Raw genomic sequence first — 17,578 nt, 5'->3', positions numbered from 1 at the left:
ATCTTAGAGTTCTGTGTTGCGCTGGGTGCTGTGTCAGGTCTGCGCAAAAATAAGTTACAACCACACAACACCAAACATTTGCACAATAGTTGTTCGGCTGGTGGTTCTTGGTCATTGGCAAAACTTCACAAATGTATAGTGTATGAAAAACCCAACATTTACCACCTGATGTGATTAGTGTGTTACAGGTCTTAACACTGATCAAAACATTAAAACAGAATAAAAATTTATACACAGCACAACTGGTGTATAGTTACAAGACTACAGAGGATGCAGTTCACCAAATGAGTCATTTCACAGCTCTGCTTCTCTGAAGGTAGATGCCCCTGAAACGAGTAAAACAGACACCACCACAGTACCTTTGGCAAAGAACAAAAGTGAACGTGAAGGCAAACAATCATTGACGATCCATTAAGTAGATGACAGTGGTCACCTATGTATGAAATTCACCAAAATACAAGCTTACTTCTTGTACAGACAGTGCATATCAGCAACCAAAACAATACACCCCCCCAAAAAACAAAACATATCCATGAGGTTTCACTTTTTACAACTATCCAGCGTGATCTGAGATAGGTCGTTGTAGGAGACTGTAAAAATAGCTGAAATGGCAACCATTGTACCAGGGTCCTGAGGAAAGGCAAGTTATTTTCCAGTGGTATCAGAGCTGAGTGTGAGTCTCTTTACTGGAGGTATTTAATTGCTGCAAGCCTGTAAACATGTAAATGAAATGTAACACAATAGAAGGCATGTTTCTATTCTATTCATATACAGACGTTCGTCTTTCCCTTACTTCTCCTTGAGCCAAGTCTCTAGATCTTGTGGTGATTGACAGACCAGTGCAGACTGACATGAGTCAGCCTGCAATATTGAAAAGTGCTGGAATTTTTTTTTTTTTTTTGTGTGTGTGTGTGTGTGTGTGTGTGTGTGTGTGTGTGTGTGTGTGTGTGTGTTTTCTTAAAGTGTGAAAAGTCTGAGGCCATCAAAATAACCATGGTCTATAGGCTCAGAAACCCTGCACTGGCAGAATACTCTTCTTCCTCCTCTTCTCTCTCCACCTCGCATCCACTGTGAGCCGCTGTGTTCTTCCTTTTTACTTGTTTGCTAGATGTGCCCCGAGGCCTCTGCATGGGAACTAAGAGGCGGAAGCCTGGCTGGGCATTGGAAGAAGCAGCACCCAGAGAAGTGGTAAAGGTCTTGAATGTGCAAGCCCTGAGAGACGATGAGTAGGAGGAGGAGGAGCATGTAGATGAGGGGCTTACACTCTGGACTGAGGAATATCCTGAACTGTGAAGGTCTTTAGAGAGGGAAACGGGCTCTTGGCCTTGGGAATCCTTGTTCACCTCCCTCCTTGCTTCACAGAAGCTGTCCTCATCGCTGGATAGAGCTCGGCAGTGCTCCCCCCTTTCGCCTGCATCAGTAAGCGGATCCAGCTTGATGGATATCATGGAACCTATTGGGGGGAAAAAAGAAAAGAAAGTGCTGCTTAGTCATCTCCATTTAAATTATGTCTTACTCAAGATGAACTCAGGCATTATTCTCCTGTTCATATAGTTTAGCTCATTTAAATGCATTAAAGAATTTGAGCCTGCTGGTAATCAGCACTGCATTAAGCGTGCCCTACCCCTCCCTCATACTCACAGTCATCCTCTCTCTCTCCCTCGCTTTCTTCCTCCCTGTCCCCCTCATAACCCGAGCAGGAAGTGTCCAGGCTCCAATCCAGGATGTCGCCCAGCAGCTTCTCCTCCTGATTTGATAGTTCTGCAGTGGGCGTGGCCACAAAGCTGCCTCGGTGCGCCTGCATGCTGTCATCGCGTCTCCTTCGGAAAAACAGTGGGACAAGCAGAGGGGTTGCTGTGAGTCACGGGAACTTCTCGCAGATGGCACAAAAACAAACACCTTCTGGTCAAGATGCTTCACGAGTCAGTTCGCCACAGCACACAGGTGACTCAGCCACGATAAGAGCTGCTAAATGAGCAAGGAAAGAGGCGGGGTGTGTCTCAATTCTCCGCATGTCCTAAATCCCATCACACCAGCACTCTACTAAGCTTGTATTGATTTTCTATATACATCCTGCACATGATGCAAAACTGGGTGCTACACATGCCACATCATGTTACACACTGGAGCTTTAATAGGAACTGTTCCCTGGTCTTTGCTGATGTAGTCAGTACACTTATCTAAAATCATTTGATTGCTCGCACAGGGTACATTGCGCAGCAAATGTTTTTACTGAGTGGCCAATTAATACCGATTTTCACAGTCATAGAAAGAGAAAATAAATGCCACATTACTCACAATTATGTGAGCTAATGATGTGTCTCTACACATTCAGACCCTGCTTACTTCTTGCTATCGCTTGATGGAGAGGCCAGGAAGGTATGGATGTCCGCTGGCTGACCAGTGGGACTGGGAGGCTCCATCTGAGGCACCACCTCAGGAATCTCCAGGATCTGGCAGAGCTCTTTAAAATCCATCACCTTGTTGAAACCATGAAGGGGAGGAAAAAATTTCATTCAGAAAAACCACGGCAAGATATGCCTTAACCATGCCTAACCCTTTTTTATAAAATTAAGACAATTAATAATAATAATACTAGCGCAGTACCTTATCTTTACTGATGTGGTGGTAGGCCTCGTCTTCAAACCGTTGCTTGACACCAGTGAGAGAGACGTGCCTGTAATCTTTGGGAACATCTTGACTGAAACTGAAGACAGACAGGGAGGGGGAAGCAGAGGGGGAAAAAAACAAGACCTGAGTATGATCCAGTTTACTTGCAGCAACACTTCAATCATCTCTTGGGGACAAATCTTGTTACTTGTCCATTTGCGAATTACAGTTTGTTGATACGATGCTCACCTATCAAAGAGACTCACCCCGAGGCACGTTTCTGTGACTCAGTTGCTGATTCACTGGTCACCCACCCACCCACCCACCCACCCACACACACACAAATAGTCCAAATGCTTCCCTCTGTCTATAAGACTCTGGCACTCTCTCCACTTTGGTTTTGCTTTAAAACCCTCACGGCCAATCACTTTCTTTGGCCAGAGTCATCAATCAATTCTTGTTATCTTCCAATCGAGGAAAGCACAGTGAGGCAACAGGGAAATACATTTTTGGCTCATCTTCTCCAATGTAGGTTCTGTAAAGCTGCTGAGCTGTAAATAAACAGCTGAACAGGCATTTGCTTTATTAATTTGTGAGATCCAATAATAGGAGAGAAACTGGTGAGATTATTGGCCATGGGAGCACGTCAATAGCAATTTTACAGTCTGCTTGTAGTTTTGGAGTTCCATCGACCAATCACGTTTGAGCAGGGTTTAGGTGAATGCAGGTAAATCTCTTTTCTCCGAACATGGACGAACTGTAACAACGAAACCACCAATTATCATAAGTGACAGCTGGGAAACAAAAAAAACAACAAAAAAAAAAAAAACAAACGCATTGATAAAGAATAACCCAAAGACAAAACAGGAAGTTTTTGTCATCTGCTTTCAGTCAGCCCATTAGCCCACTCCTTACTTTGCCAATGCTGATTCCCCCCCCGTTTTTCTTGACTTAGCGTTGCTTCTTGCTTTACCATAACAATTTCTTAAGTACATAAAGAGTTATAAGTCCCTCAGCCGAACAACCTGTAATTAACAACAAGCTACAAGCAAGACGCAGCCTCCAGGGCTGAAAAGTCAAGCCAATAAAGAAGTGCCAAAAACTGCAATCCTTCTAATTGCCACTTAAGTATGACTCCAAAAAACAAGTCATTTCCCACAGGCTGCTCTTGTTAAAATATCACATTTTAAAGTTTAAAAGCAGATTTACTGCCCGCTACAAACTGTTATGGCCTCTATGGATAGTTTCTTCCTTCATCACAACCCTACTGTGGGGCGATTTATTAAAGAAAAAAAACAAAAGAAAGAAAAAAACAAACAAACCCATCCTCCATGCTGGAGTTTGAGGCATAGCAGCAGCATTTGTTATACTAGGCTTCACCTCCACAAACTGCATCTATTAACTGGACTTCTGGACTGTGCTCCAAAAAGAGCATTTTAATAGAACTAACTGACTAAGAATATGGCTCACTATTTAAAAACAGGCCAAGCAAGAAATTTGTGCTTCAGTTTTTTGCGAGTAAGAGTATGATGCATTTAGAAATGCATTCATTCCTAAATGCAATGATGTGAAAACCTCAAAGCCATTTAAAAAAAAAAAAAAAGAAGGAAGAAAATAAAGAAGAAAGATCCCGTGTGCACAGAGATTTCTCCAGATTCTCAGGATGTTTTGATATTGGATGATTATATGGATTATGATGTACATGGTGAGATATTTTTGAAGTCTCCACAATGTTAAACTGATGAACCTCTGCTCATCTTTACTCATGAGAAACTGTCTCTCAAAGACCCCCCCTTCTCAAACCCAGTCATATTACTGTCCAGATGCCAATTAGCATATTTAATTGTAAAATGTTTCTTTTAAGTACTACTTTAATCTCCAAGCCGTTTGTTGCCCTACATCCAAACTTTTTTGCGCCACGTTGCTGCCAAATTCAAAATGAGCTAATATTTCCATTAAAATTACGCTCCCTCTTTTCTGTGATCTATTCTGAATAAAATATGGGTTTATTTGATTTGAAAATAATTGCATTCTGTTTATTTACATTTTAAGTGCACAATTTTTGGAATTTTAGCAATTTCTGCATACTAAAACCATGATTATGCTGTCTATGCAGACAGGTGGCGCATAGACAGTATATAACATGAACATAGATATTGTGATGTTACTCGTTGATTTCCGAAGTCCCGTTTTGAAGCCCAAAGGTGAGTATAAACTGTCTGTGAAGCATAAACTGTGCATCTATTGGCTGATGACTTGTTGTTGAAACCTCATTAGCCAATGAGTGTACAGTTTCACGCCATAAATAATCCTCGATTATGAAAGATGGTATGACCAAGATTTACACAAAAAAAACTTCCTTTTTTTTAATTTAATATTATCCCAAAATGTATGACTGAGTCCATCAGACTTGTTTACAGAGGTCAAATCAGAAAGCTGTTTTTCTAGACTTCTATTGGATCGAAAGTCTTTCTGCAACTTCAGCTATCACCATCTGGTGGCCTTCAAGCAGAATGCAAGTTTAAGGCATTTCTACATTGGTTTCATTTTTCTGACGTGGAAGCTACGTCCATGTTTTTTTATTGTTTATTGAGCTGGAGACACGATGGCTAAGTAATCATTCCTGTTGTACTACTTTGTCCACCTACTCTGGTACACATGGGGTTAAGTGCATTGTACTGCTAAGTCTCTGTAATGCAAAGACCGAGCTGACTCAGACGTGCAAAGTATAATCAAGGCTTTAAGCAGATTGCTCCTGTGTCGGTGGGGTGAACCAGTAAAGTTTATGCAGTTACATCTGTAGTTCCAATTACATGGATACTAGATAATGCTAAGACTTAATCTGGTTTTATAATTTCAATGTGCACGAGTTCTCTTGGGTTCCTGGAATGTGGAGGGTCCAAGGCTTCAAAGAAGTATAACAGGAATGATAACTCTCATGTTGGGTCTCCAGTTGTCCGTGTCCGTAACCAAGTATAACCCAGGGTTTAGTAGGATCTGCGCTAAGTAACCACTAATCAAATACAGTAGGGTAAAGCAAACAGCACAAAATAGATATGCCCATTTTATATTTCTTATTACACTTGCAGCTTATGATCTGAAGCATTTAAGATGTGCAAGTCACGGCTGCTCTGATGTCATTTGATGTCACACTCTGTGAATCTAACATGGCGTGATGTGAGGGAGTTTAGTTTTGCGTACACACACGCGCGCGCGCGCGCACACACACACACACACACACACACACACACACACGCAGAAACGTACCATTTGACATAGAGCAGCACTGAAAGGGGAACAATGTCTTGCTTGGAAAAGCCTGTGTAATCTGCCAACAAGGTGGGCCAAAGAGGAGCTGCAGAGAGGAAGAACACAGACATAATTTAAGATGAAGGTAAACTTAACACGAAACTAAACCTGTACATTCTGCTTGTTTGAAAAGACTCTTGAGTTACAGCCTGTTGTTAAAAGGCTGGAACGTTGTACGAGTGTGTATGAGCGAGTGTGTTTACCATAGTGATGTAATGCCCGTGTGAGCAGCAGTGCGGCACAGGCCAGTTTAGCAGGTGGCGGTGTGGCTAGAGCAGAGTAAAGCAGGGACAGCTCGCAGATGTAGCTAAATAGGTGAGTGGTTCGCCTCTCCAGAGGGAGCAGAGAGAACAGGACCTCGCCGTAGTCCAGCAGTGTGGGGCTCTGCAAGAAAGCATAAGCATTAGTCTTTGCATTAAAGAAGGTCGGGAAATACTTCACTGGCACCAAATACTAAACAATACACTAAACAAACGATGCTTGTTGTATTCACCCTGATGTTTCCCTCCAGCACAGAGATGACCTCTCCCATCATTCGAACCAGGTCCTCATATTTGTAGGTGTTGTCTGTCAACCAAACTGCTTCACGTATGGTCAGGATTTCTTTGCTGATGTATCTGAAAAGGAAAAAAAAAAGTTACAAAACATTTGCCTTTTAGATAAATAAATAATTCAGAAACGAACAAAAACCATGGTATGTGTGCATCCTTACCTTGTGCAGATGACCATGCAGGCGATTCCTAATAACTGAAGACGAGCTTTGGGGACAGACCGCAAAGTCAAATAACGGTCCACGCAGCCTACAGTCACATGCAGCGTCTGGCTGGTGAAGTCCTTCATTGTGGTCACCTCCACAAGCCAGTCCACCAGGATGTACCTGGAGACAAGCAGACAAAAAATTTAAAATCAGGTGCATCAGGGCAGTGTGCCAAGTTTTAACCATGTAATAATAATCAATATCGTAAACCTTTTAAGAATATAAACTGGGTGGCTTTGGAAAGCAGAAAGTGGCGTTTCTAAAACTTGGTAACAACAATTCAAGTTAACTCAGGGCATCAGACTCGGTCACATCTACCTCAAGTCGATGTGGTAACTTTTATTGCGGGGGTGTGTCATCCCTTTACTAATGTCATTAAAGAAGGGGAGGATAATCAGCACGCAGTGAGTCATCACAGGGACTAGAGATATTCATCAAGAGACAGTAAAATCATGACGTTGCTTCTGTTCGATCTACCTCATGCTGTCCTTGATTCCTTGTTTCAAGATTTCCTGAGATGAGGGCCGTGATGCTGGATTACAGGAGCTGAAGAGCTGGGCGACTAAATCCGAGCAGGCCTTCGACTCCAAACCCAGCGGATTGCCACTGCTGCACACTTTGGCCAAGGACAACTAGGGGAAGAAGACAAAGCACTAAAATAATTACACAAGAAGGCTTGACATCTTGCTGCTATGTAACGCTAGAAAGGCAACAACAAAGTTTAGTACTGTATTAGTTTCCTGATATAATTACAGACCTTGGGATTTAGCTGAGTCATACTTTTGTGATTCAGTGGGGTGAAAAAAAAAGAAAAAAAGAAAGAGAGAACGTCAACATCTGTCAAGCCCTCTTGACTTTAGTTGATAGCATTTCAATAAGCAACTCCAACTCTGGAGAAATGTAGGCCCGGGTAATAAAAAACAAGAAATGACAGCTGAAAGGCTTTCAAAAGAAAAGCCATTTGCTGCTTTTTTGTATCACCGCAGGGGAGTACAAAGAGAGAACAAAGCTACAGATTGACAGAGAAAACCGATCTCAAGAAACCAACTGAAAGTTGGTGAATTGTCCTCAATCACGCACCTGTGCCTCCCAACATCCTTTCCCAGCATAGTCCCTGAGGGTTCGCACACACTGCAGGTACCTTCCTGGATCTGCGATCTGAAACACATACACCAAAAAAACCGAAAACAAAACCGTAAGCTCATGATTGGAGTCAACGTGAGAATCTTTCTAGAATCTGTAAAGCATTTACTATGTTAGCTGGTTATGTTTGACTGACTGTGTAAATAAGAAATAAATCCCAAACAAACAGCTGTCTTCACCAAAGGCGCATGCTTCTGAGAGTAAATCTCGAAACACGGTAATGAGAGAACCTGACTCACAGCTGCCTTACGGCTGTGCTGCCACATCAGGTATGAGCTCTGTAGACAGCCAGCCTGTGACGACTCCTCCAGCATGGATATGGCTTCTGAACGCTTCTCATCATCCTGGACAAATGAAACACAGTTCCTTAAGGTTAATGATAGCAGTAAAGGTAAACTGTCTGCCGCATGCTGTCTCTGCAACATATGAAGGCTCGTGACATAGTTCTGCTTTGTCACATTGGTAAATAACAAAGCATACTGAAGCTGTGAGTAAGAAGAAACAACAAGGCCTGTAAGACAACAGAAGCTGCATGACAGGGACTTATTCCATCTGTGGTGCTAATGACCAACTGGTCCAACAGCCCCTGTGACATCAGCTCAGTTTTAGGTTTTGGTGAAGGGGTGGGGGTAATAGAAACTGGTCTAACCACACCTGGATTGAGATACAGCCCCCCACAGTCTCACTCACCTCAAACAGCTGCAAAACTTTGGCCAAACAATGCAACAGGGGACCCCTCCTCTCCTGCAGAGAAATCACAAAAGCAGATTGGTAAACAGTTTTGCACATGCAGTGTATGGCACTGTAAATCATAGTCAACTAAGAAGAACAGAAGCCAAGCTTTAGGGACAGGGTGTTCAGGCAGCCTTCCAAATATTACATTTTTATGTAATATTTTGTCTGAATTAATGATTTAAGAGAAACCCCAACTTAATACTTTAAGACCAAATCAGACATCAATGGAGATTAAATTTGCACCCCAGCTGGTCAAACAGGAACTCTGAGCCTACCATGTTGTTAGCGCACTCAGCCTTGAGGTGATCAAACACCACGGCCTTGCAGCAGCTGCCGGTGGGCGACCACGGTGGACGGATGAACACCCAGATGAAGGGATCTGCTGTGAGGGAGCGCAGGCTCTCTGCGAGGCTAAAGAAGTGGGAAGCCTTTCGACCACACACATCTGCTCGGCCCTCGTCACTTAACAATGCTGAAGGCGAGAGAGGATGCACATTTTTAATCAATTAGTTCAATTATTTAAAGGGTTTTCTGTTATCTGTGTTTATATATGACTCCCCATTTAATCTCTGACATGAACCAACCAACAACTTACGTCCTTCATTGTATAAATATGCAATTCCAAGCTTCACAGCAGCTTCAAAATTCCCTTTGTCAGCAGCTCTAAAGGAAGACAAAATTTAAAGTAAAGACTCAAATTGACAAACAACATATATATAAGTACACTTTTGACAGTAGGTGATGTACCTTTCAAAAAGCCATAATGTGTTTGGGGATGGCCACGTGTCTCTGAAACTGACCCTGGCCCAAACACTAGAGTGGTTGTCAACAATGTCCCGCAGCTGAGAGTGAACCTGAAACAGGCATTTAAACAAATAAATAAAAATAATTAGAACCCCAGCAGAGGAGAAATCTCAGGTAATAAAGAGTTTAGCTGTGTCAGAGTGTGCACTTTTACTCACAGCTCGGATAGACAGGAGATCCTCTGCAGAGAGATACTGGAGCACACAGAGAAGAACCTCCTCAGGAAGAGACAGCAAGGTGATCCCAGAAGATCGCTTACGTACCCGCTTCCGTGCTGGAACCGAGTAGCATTTTGAACAACGGCAGTGGACAACTGAAAGAAAAAAAGCAAAGAGGAACTGCATATATTACACATCAAATGTTTTGAATACTTGAGCATCTTTCCCATATTCACCCTGCAAGCAACAGCACTGGGAGGAATGCTTTAAGTGTACACAATCAAAATCACAAATCACTTAAAATTCCACACCTAAGTGCAAGATTGGCTAACTAATTCTCACATTAATGACAAACTAATATTTGCCTTTCATTGAAAGCAGGTCAAGTTGATTTAGACATACAGTGATGCACTCCAAGATGAAGGTTGCATGGCTCCACATTCAAAACTACTAACGTAAGGCATCTACGGGTGGTCTACTCAAACTCTCTGTGAGTGAGTGGGAAAATGTTTAAATTAATGGAAAGATCATCACCTTAAAAGTATTAAAACACATAAAAAGCTAATGTTTTTTTTCTGCAGATGTTAAAAATCTAACGGCGGTGAACTGAGCAGCTGAAGGAGGAAAGTCAAAGTCGATGAGCGCCCAAATTTCCCTCCTGTAAGTTCCACGGCAGTAGTAACGATGAGTTTCAATTAGGTTTCAAATTCGAACTAGTCTAACGCTAAGTATTTATTTTTCAATGACCACAAAATGCTCACAAAGTTAAAAGAAGAGACGTTTTACCTGCATAGATATATTGCCAATATGATTTACCATTACTTCCCGGAGGCTATACCAGTTAACGTTTGTGGTGAGCAGCAGCTAATCACCAATGCTAACTGTGTCAAACTTTAGTGCTCTGAAGTAAGACCGCAAACACTTGTTGCATATTATAGTAATTTCCATATATCGGTGTTAGCAAGAACAAGTTGAAAAAAGTACTTACCGCCTGCTTTCATTGCAAGTACAGGGATCACTCCTCAAACAGCGATGTCTTACTGTAGATGCAACTCTTGAGTAGCGATTTATATACGAGACGATGTTGGCTAATGTTACTCACATTCAAATGCTCACACTAATTACTAGAAAACGAAATAGGCAGTGTTACAGTGTTGTTTCCTGTGTCTGTTTTGCTGTGATAGTTGACTAATGTCTCCGTAAGTTGTTAGCTATTGCCTGAATTCAAATCCAAGCACGCGTCCTCACTTATTGGACCCGCCCCAAAAGATGCTCTCTAGGACCGCCCGCGCTCACCGTTTAAACTATACGTTCAATCTGATTGGTCCTCACTGATGATGCCTTTATTTAACATTTTAGCCATTTGATTGGTCAGCGCGAAGAACGCTCGCGACGATTGGTCAGACGGTATAAAACTGTAACATATTAAACGCTCATTGGAGAACGTAACGACATTTCGAAGTACGCGCTCGTTAGTGAAGGTATATAATTGGCTGACCCGATTTAGAAGCATGCCCACCGAACAACCTTTAAACAGTGGACTGTGGGAAATGTAGTTGGATAGAGAATATTTTTTAAAGGTACGGTGTTTAAAGGGACAGGTGCGTAGCGTCAGCTTTGAAGGATGTCAAAAGACATCCCCCAAACATATTGTTAGCCATGGGACTTCATTGTAACTTTTTAATCATCTTCTGTTGTATATATATATATATATATATATGTGTGTGTGTGTGTGTGTGTGTGTGTGTGTGTGTGTGTGTGTGTGTGTGTGTGTACATTAAGCTAGATGTTTCTTTACGTCCTGATATGTAAAATATTTGAAATGACAGAAGATGCCAAGTCAAATCAAAGTTTATTTTTATAGGACATTTAGAACAACCTCAGTTGACCAAATATTATATAATTAACATTAAACCAGCTCACTAATAAATACACTAATATACACAATAAACTCAATAAAACATCATGAGATAAATCTCAATAGACATAAATAAGACCAACTGTAATAAAAAAAATGCAATACCCTGCTCAGCAAGAATAAGCAGGCTTTAATGTGTGTTTTAAAATGACTGAGAGTTTGTAATATGATATGTAATATGATTATATTTGTTTGCTAAAACAGAGATGTAACTAAAAGAAATTAGCGACTGGTTCAGCTTCTGAAGCAGCTGCCTTTAATTAGATGACACCCTGATTGTAATTATGATTATTATGTCCACACTGTTATTTGCTATACTGTCTCAGTTCAATAGTATCTCTTCATTGCTTGTCTTTCTGAAAAGGGTCTTAAGGGAGCAGCGTAACCTCCCAAGAGTAATCATGTGTTCCTTTCAGGCTCTCTATTGATCCACACATCACCTGCTCATCCAATCTAATCATCACTAACAATAGCCAGTGCTCAACATTGCCTCTTCCACTCAGTAGGTTCCTTTAAAAAAAAAAGAAAGAGGAAAATGCCTAAATAAGTTTACATGAAACTTTTATGTAATTCACAAAAGCATTAAGACAACACATCTAGGCATTCTTCTTCTATAATCATGAGCTTACAAGTGTTTAAATTGCTCATTTGCTCATTCTTAGGCTATTTAAAACTGGAGGTGCAGGATGATCAAATTATCTTGTAGCGGAGTGACCTCAGAGAGGGCAGGGGCTGTAACATCCACAACTAGATGCAGCAGTTTCCATAGAAACTCAGAGTAATCTTAACCGTTTTCTCAGTAAAACACAAAGTAACCAGGGAGAGGAGATCCAGTGGTGCTTTGAACCTTAACAAAAATAATTAAAGCTAAAGCTCAGTGTGCTCAGAAAACTGCAAGATCTGTCATTTTTATTGGTAGTAAAAAAGTTTATTTATATATGGGAAGTAAATGGGAGATGACTTCACATTTCAGTGACTTAATTTGCAAGCTTTATTGATGAGAAAAAGATTGCTACTATCTGTTTGTAATTTCCAGTGTTGATGATGCCCATACAGAAATACCTAAAACTAAGAACCAGCATTTAGTTTGTGTCACTGTTGGATTATTAAAGTATTCTCAAGTCTTTGAGTGATTAAGCCCAATGTCTTCTCGTCACATTTGTTTCTGTTGCAATAGCTACACACAGACTGCAGCTTAATGTCATTTTGCTTGTGATTTAATCTGACCGTCTGGCCAGGCATGTGTAATTTCATCTACAACTGTCTCCAAAACAGCTCCCATAATATCTGGAGATGAACTGAAATGTAACTCCCTCCTGCTACAAAGGTATTATGTGGAACCAGCCTTAGTCGCTGGCTAATTAAATACACCCAGATTTGTCTTTTGAACAGATGGTGTTGATCCGAAATTTGAATAATAATAATAATAATAAAGTATAAAGAATAAAGTATAAATAAAGTCATGGGACACCAGATGTCTCTTTAATGTGTCAAATTGTGCTGTTTGCTTCTTTTTTCTGTTTTGTATGTATTAAACTGAGTTTTATATAATTCAAAGTCTGATAAGGAGCCAAATAGTGCTGAATGTTTTGGTTTGAGGCCAAGTTCTGGATAAAAAGAGGCGGACGACTTGTTTCCGTCTGGTTTCCTGTAATCCGTGCTGACCCTAGCAATCCAGCTGACCACTTCCACCTCGTCTGTACTTTGCCCCTCAATGGCCTACCCACCCTTTTATCAAGACCTAAGCACTGTTCCCTCCACACCCACGCTTTACCAGCTGTAATTTAATTTGATGAAATATGTTTATACCCAGAAATATAAAATTAATTCCTGCAGAACTGTGACTTAATAACAAGTGAGAGTACTTGGCCTACTTTATTCTACTGCCAGTAGGTGGTGTCATTTATTCTGATTGATGTTGGCCAGTCTGTTTTCTTAACAACCAGATTCCTCATCCCCGGGTATCTGAACAAGTCATCCTAGCTGGCAGGGCAACACATGACAGCGCGTCTAAATACAGCATCGAAATTTCAAGCGAAGGCTGTCAACTGAAGACAGGTTTTGCGTTTTGTGAAAAAACAGAGCGACGGTTGTAATTATTGCTCACACTGTTCGAAATAGAGCCAAAACAATGTTGTTCTCCTTTGTATCCACTGTCCACTCTCCACTTGTCTTCTGTATTTTTAGCCCTGTCAGAGATTCTTCCAGATTGACCAGGACAGAGTTGAATGGTGTGACGATTCACACTATTCTAAATTATTTTCCAAAGCAAACAAGTACAAAGACATACAATGAATGCATAAAGGTTCTTTCTTTTTACCTTTAGGCTATCACAAACAAAGGTGCTTATGTGACATTTGTTTAATACAGTGCTTACATGAACAATTCAAATTTACATATGAGTAGAAATATACAGTACAAATAGAAAAATAATTGTATATACAGCACCAAATATTAGTGGGCACACAAACCAACGTATTTTGTGTCACTCGCTGGAGTGACAAAAAGCATAGGCTGACAGCATGGCTGTCTTCTGGGAGAGGGACATTTTTCCCCGCAGCAGAGAGAGGTAGGTTTTCCCTTTAATCTTTCAGAAGGCAGAAGGGAAATCACTTCACATCTCCAAGAAACAAGAAACAATTTCTGGTCACCTTCCATCATTTTTTTGTTTTTGTTTGTTTGTTTAGTGTCAATATACTGGCACGATATAGCTTTAAAATGAACAACAATGCGGCCAAAGTGTACTACATATATAATGTGGACTATACAGAGGCGAGAGTATAAGCGTATACACGTTACCTATCTTGTTTTTGGCATCCTTTGTTTCCCACAGTAAACTGACGAATAACCATCTTTTTTTCCCTCTCTGTGCCACCAAACATCCTTCTCTTCCACATCTGTGACAGGTCCACCACATCTGTCCACAACTCATGCCCATCATTGTTAGAGCAAACCCTAATCCGGGTGAACGGATCTGATAGCAAAGCGAGACAGCCCGTGTAATGTAAATCTTAACTTGTCTTGATCAGAGGATACTAAAACAATGGCCCACCTATAAATACTTTTATGAGCTTTGTTCATTTGACATTTACCTTAAAAAAAATTATAAATGCTTGCAGTATGCCGGTGTTTGCAAACACACTGATCTAAGGTTCAGAGAAGACTTATTCCTCTCCTATTCAATTTAAATTCTCGCCATGGATTCCAGTAATGCATCATGTTCCTCGACAATATTACTGCTTTGTTCAGGATGGCTGATCCTAATCTAACTGCTGGGGCAACTACTCACTGCCACATGTAGTGAAAGGAATGACTTCCCAGGTTCCTTGTTTTTCTCCATTACCTCCTAACTATATTTCTCTTCCTTCATTAGCATGCAAGACAACATCTAAATGCACACTGAGCCACAAAACATGTCAAAAGAAAAGGGGCCGACTCTTTGCAAGTGTACTGAGGTTGGGCAGGATGACAGATGCAGCCTTGAATTTGGCAAGTTGGCCTTCAAAAGGTCCTCGGTGGGATTGGCATTCGATGTTAACTGTTACCCCTGGGTATACAGACACATTTTCCTTAGCAAGCTTGACTAAACCAGTGGAGACAATCAATGCAACAGTGATCTATAGTAGCTCTCAAAGGTAAAGAAGTGTCACTAAAGTCCTTCGCGTGGAGACAAATTGTCTTCTCTGAAATTGCTATACATTGTATACATTGCACTTACTCCCTGCGGGAGTTACGTTTTGAACCTCATGTTACATTCAGTCACACAAAAGAGAATGATTAAGACAGAGTAAAATGCCATTGTTTATCTCATCCTGTGAGAAAGCACCTATTCACAGATGTGGCGCTGAGCGCAGCTACATTCACTCACTCTTCCTAAAAGAAAATGTGAAGGAAAAGGAAACCCCAGAGCCACTTAGAGCCTACCTATTACTCAATTTTCACTAGAGAACAGCCTTGTATCCTATTTTCACACAGGATTTTGCGACTCACTTTTAATCAACATTTTTTCCACAGCTGGGGGAAAAAATTAAAACAACCAATTCCTTTGGCACAGATAGATAAAGACTGCATGAATGTCTGCGGACTGTGAGGTTGTCGTGTAAGTGTGTGTCTTAATTTGAGCATAATAAGTCTGTCCACACATCTCCTGGGCTATACAACAATGGAAAATGAGTGTGATTAAGTCAGAAGCTGGCAGTGTACAATGAGAAACAGATTTGAAGAGTCCTGTTGGGTAAAGAGAGAAAGCAAAGGGGGGTAACTCTTGGAGTGGGGGAATGTGGCAGAGCTTTTTTCCATGAGTGGTTGCTCAAGGCACCAAACGGGAGGGGCCCTAGGGGAGCAGGATCAGTCAAAGTGTCCCTGCCGTGGCATGTCCCCTATGGCAGTGTCCTTCAATAATCCTGGACTCCTTTGTATGGAGTTGAGGTGTCCCACAAAGACATAGGGCTGAGTGTAAATGCTCACTTATTGAAAAGAAAGGCAATCAAGTCAGTCATAATTAGGTCCCCAGTCCTTTGTAATGCGAAGCTGAAGCTACAAAAGGCCTTTCAGGGTATGTCGCTTTACTTAAAATGCTTTCTTGTTTGCCATGGACATGGCCATATGTGCAAATCTCTTTTTCCTTCATTGTGAGGACCAAATTCCAAAAGTCTCTCAGTTGACCTGGATCTTAATTTGAGCACACACAAACACTTTGCACTCCTCCAGCAGGTCCTCTACCCTCTCCAACTGATCGTCCACACAGATGCCAGTAAGATCCAGCAGGACTCAAGTTCCAATCTCTCATTGCGCAAAAAAAAGCCCCCAACACATTGCTGTAGTGTCACAGGACGAGTGAATGACGTTGGCCGCTGACGTGGGTGCGTTGCTTTTTCGGCCGGGTATCAGGTTGCCGTCTTTGGCCCGTTTGTGGCCTCTTGGAGAGTCACCTGTCCTGATACAAGGAATGCTGTGACTGACGTGCCTAGTGACGCCAGCACTGACTCCAGGAGCAGCTCTGCATAGCGTGTTAGGTGTCTGTGTGAGCTCCCGCTGTAACTGCTCGTGCGTAAGTCATCAAAGGCCTGTTAGTGTGTGTAAATATGCATGCAGTGTCCAATGCATATTTTGCACATCTCCTCGGAGGTTGTTTTGACACCGGACACCTGCTGTCTGATGATAAAAGAGCGTGTGAGGCACTGGTGATCTCTCATTGCCAATCCAAAAAAATCTGATGCAGACCTCACAGACTAAACAGATCTTCGGCGTCATGTTTATCTGTCCTTTTGACCCAAGCTATCTCCAACATGATTTGAATTCAACTTTGTAACTTCAGAGAATGGAGGGACGTTGCATTGGGAGGTGAAGTGAAGAATTTCTGGCCAAACCTTGAGCTCCCAGCTCTAGGCATGTTCCTCTATCATACCCCTGTGTTCACTCACAGGGGACACTGCTCAGACGTGAATGAGCCCCCCTCTTTCTTTTTCCTTCTCTTCTTCTTGTGGACAGTCCAACAAGCAGTTGCCATCATTAACAGCAAAATACCCATGACGAGTAGCACAACTGACACCACTTTAGTCTGAGGCAGGTCATTATAAGTGTAGGTCACTCCTGTTCCTGCTACACCGATAACTAAAGAGATGATTCCAAATGGAAAGATGCAGCGGTACCAGGACTTCTCCATTCCTCCAGTAGCCTGAGATAGACGCTCCAGAGAGGAGAGCACCTCGGGCACTTTGGCCCCACCAGTCTCTAGCGATTGACCCTCCTGCCCCAAGTTGGTCTGTGGCTGTGGTTGGCAAGCCAAATGGCCTGTTGTACAGCCCATCCTGACTGTGTGGGCTGGCGTATCCTGACAGGATCAGCAGCGTTGGCTTCTGGGATCCTACTTGTAGGTAGCTCTGGCCTGGAGAGACAGAACGAGACAAACGGAGGCGGAAAAAAGGAGAGGAAGGAGAAGGAGGTCTGTATGAGACCAAAGAAACGACTTGAGCAGGTATGGCTTGAACATGTCCGATGAAATCTTCTAAAATCAGCTGAAATCCACTCACACTTTCCTCTTCTCTGCCTCCCTCTCTTGCTGTTTCTCTGTACACTGTCTGCCGGCTCTCTAGTAGCACATTGTACACTCTGCAGAACGTAGTGAGGGGGGCATATATATAT

The 17,578-nt window shown here is 41.9% G+C and overlaps 2 protein-coding genes across 2 annotated transcripts; both read right to left on the bottom strand.

Moving 5' to 3' along the window:
- Nucleotides 1-998: 998 nt before the first annotated feature.
- ccnf (cyclin F) lies at nucleotides 999-10,517 on the bottom strand. Its single transcript, XM_085352455.1, has 17 exons — nucleotides 10,505-10,517; nucleotides 9,517-9,671; nucleotides 9,302-9,408; nucleotides 9,150-9,217; nucleotides 8,830-9,026; nucleotides 8,510-8,563; nucleotides 8,059-8,163; nucleotides 7,757-7,834; nucleotides 7,154-7,308; nucleotides 6,632-6,796; nucleotides 6,413-6,536; nucleotides 6,123-6,303; nucleotides 5,878-5,965; nucleotides 2,608-2,707; nucleotides 2,347-2,480; nucleotides 1,642-1,820; nucleotides 999-1,453 (listed from the first exon to the last, which is right to left on the bottom strand). The coding sequence occupies exons 1-17, from the start codon at nucleotides 10,515-10,517 to the stop codon at nucleotides 999-1,001; spliced, it is 2,358 nt and encodes a 785-aa protein (XP_085208581.1).
- Nucleotides 10,518-13,775: 3,258 nt separating this feature from the next.
- Nucleotides 13,776-17,535, bottom strand: LOC146633723 (uncharacterized). The gene has a single exon (XM_085352454.1). The coding sequence runs from the start codon at nucleotides 17,241-17,243 to the stop codon at nucleotides 16,854-16,856; it is 390 nt and encodes a 129-aa protein (XP_085208580.1). The 5' UTR covers nucleotides 17,244-17,535; the 3' UTR covers nucleotides 13,776-16,853.
- Between the last annotated feature and the right edge of the window lie 43 nt (nucleotides 17,536-17,578).

This window comes from Diplotaxodon limnothrissa, linkage group LG4, assembly GCF_057381915.1.
Source record: "Diplotaxodon limnothrissa isolate DT_005_m linkage group LG4, D_limnothrissa_male_GT1.1, whole genome shotgun sequence".
Classification (NCBI taxonomy): domain Eukaryota; kingdom Metazoa; phylum Chordata; class Actinopteri; order Cichliformes; family Cichlidae; genus Diplotaxodon; species Diplotaxodon limnothrissa.
This window is presented reverse-complemented; position numbering and strand designations above follow the sequence as displayed.

Bases quoted from the DNA above. Each gene is read 5' to 3' on its own strand.
- ccnf (XM_085352455.1), bottom strand. The intron at 9,218-9,301 runs GTACATCACCTA...GTCTTCCTTTAG, and splicing joins ACATTATGGCTTTTTGAAAG to AGCTGCTGACAAAGGGAATT. The intron at 1,454-1,641 runs GTGAGTATGAGG...TCCCCCCAATAG, and splicing joins GGGAGAGAGAGAGGATGACT to GTTCCATGATATCCATCAAG.
- LOC146633723 (XM_085352454.1), bottom strand. From the start codon at position 17,243: ATGGGCTGTACAACAGGCCATTTGGCTTGCCAACCACAGCCACAGACC.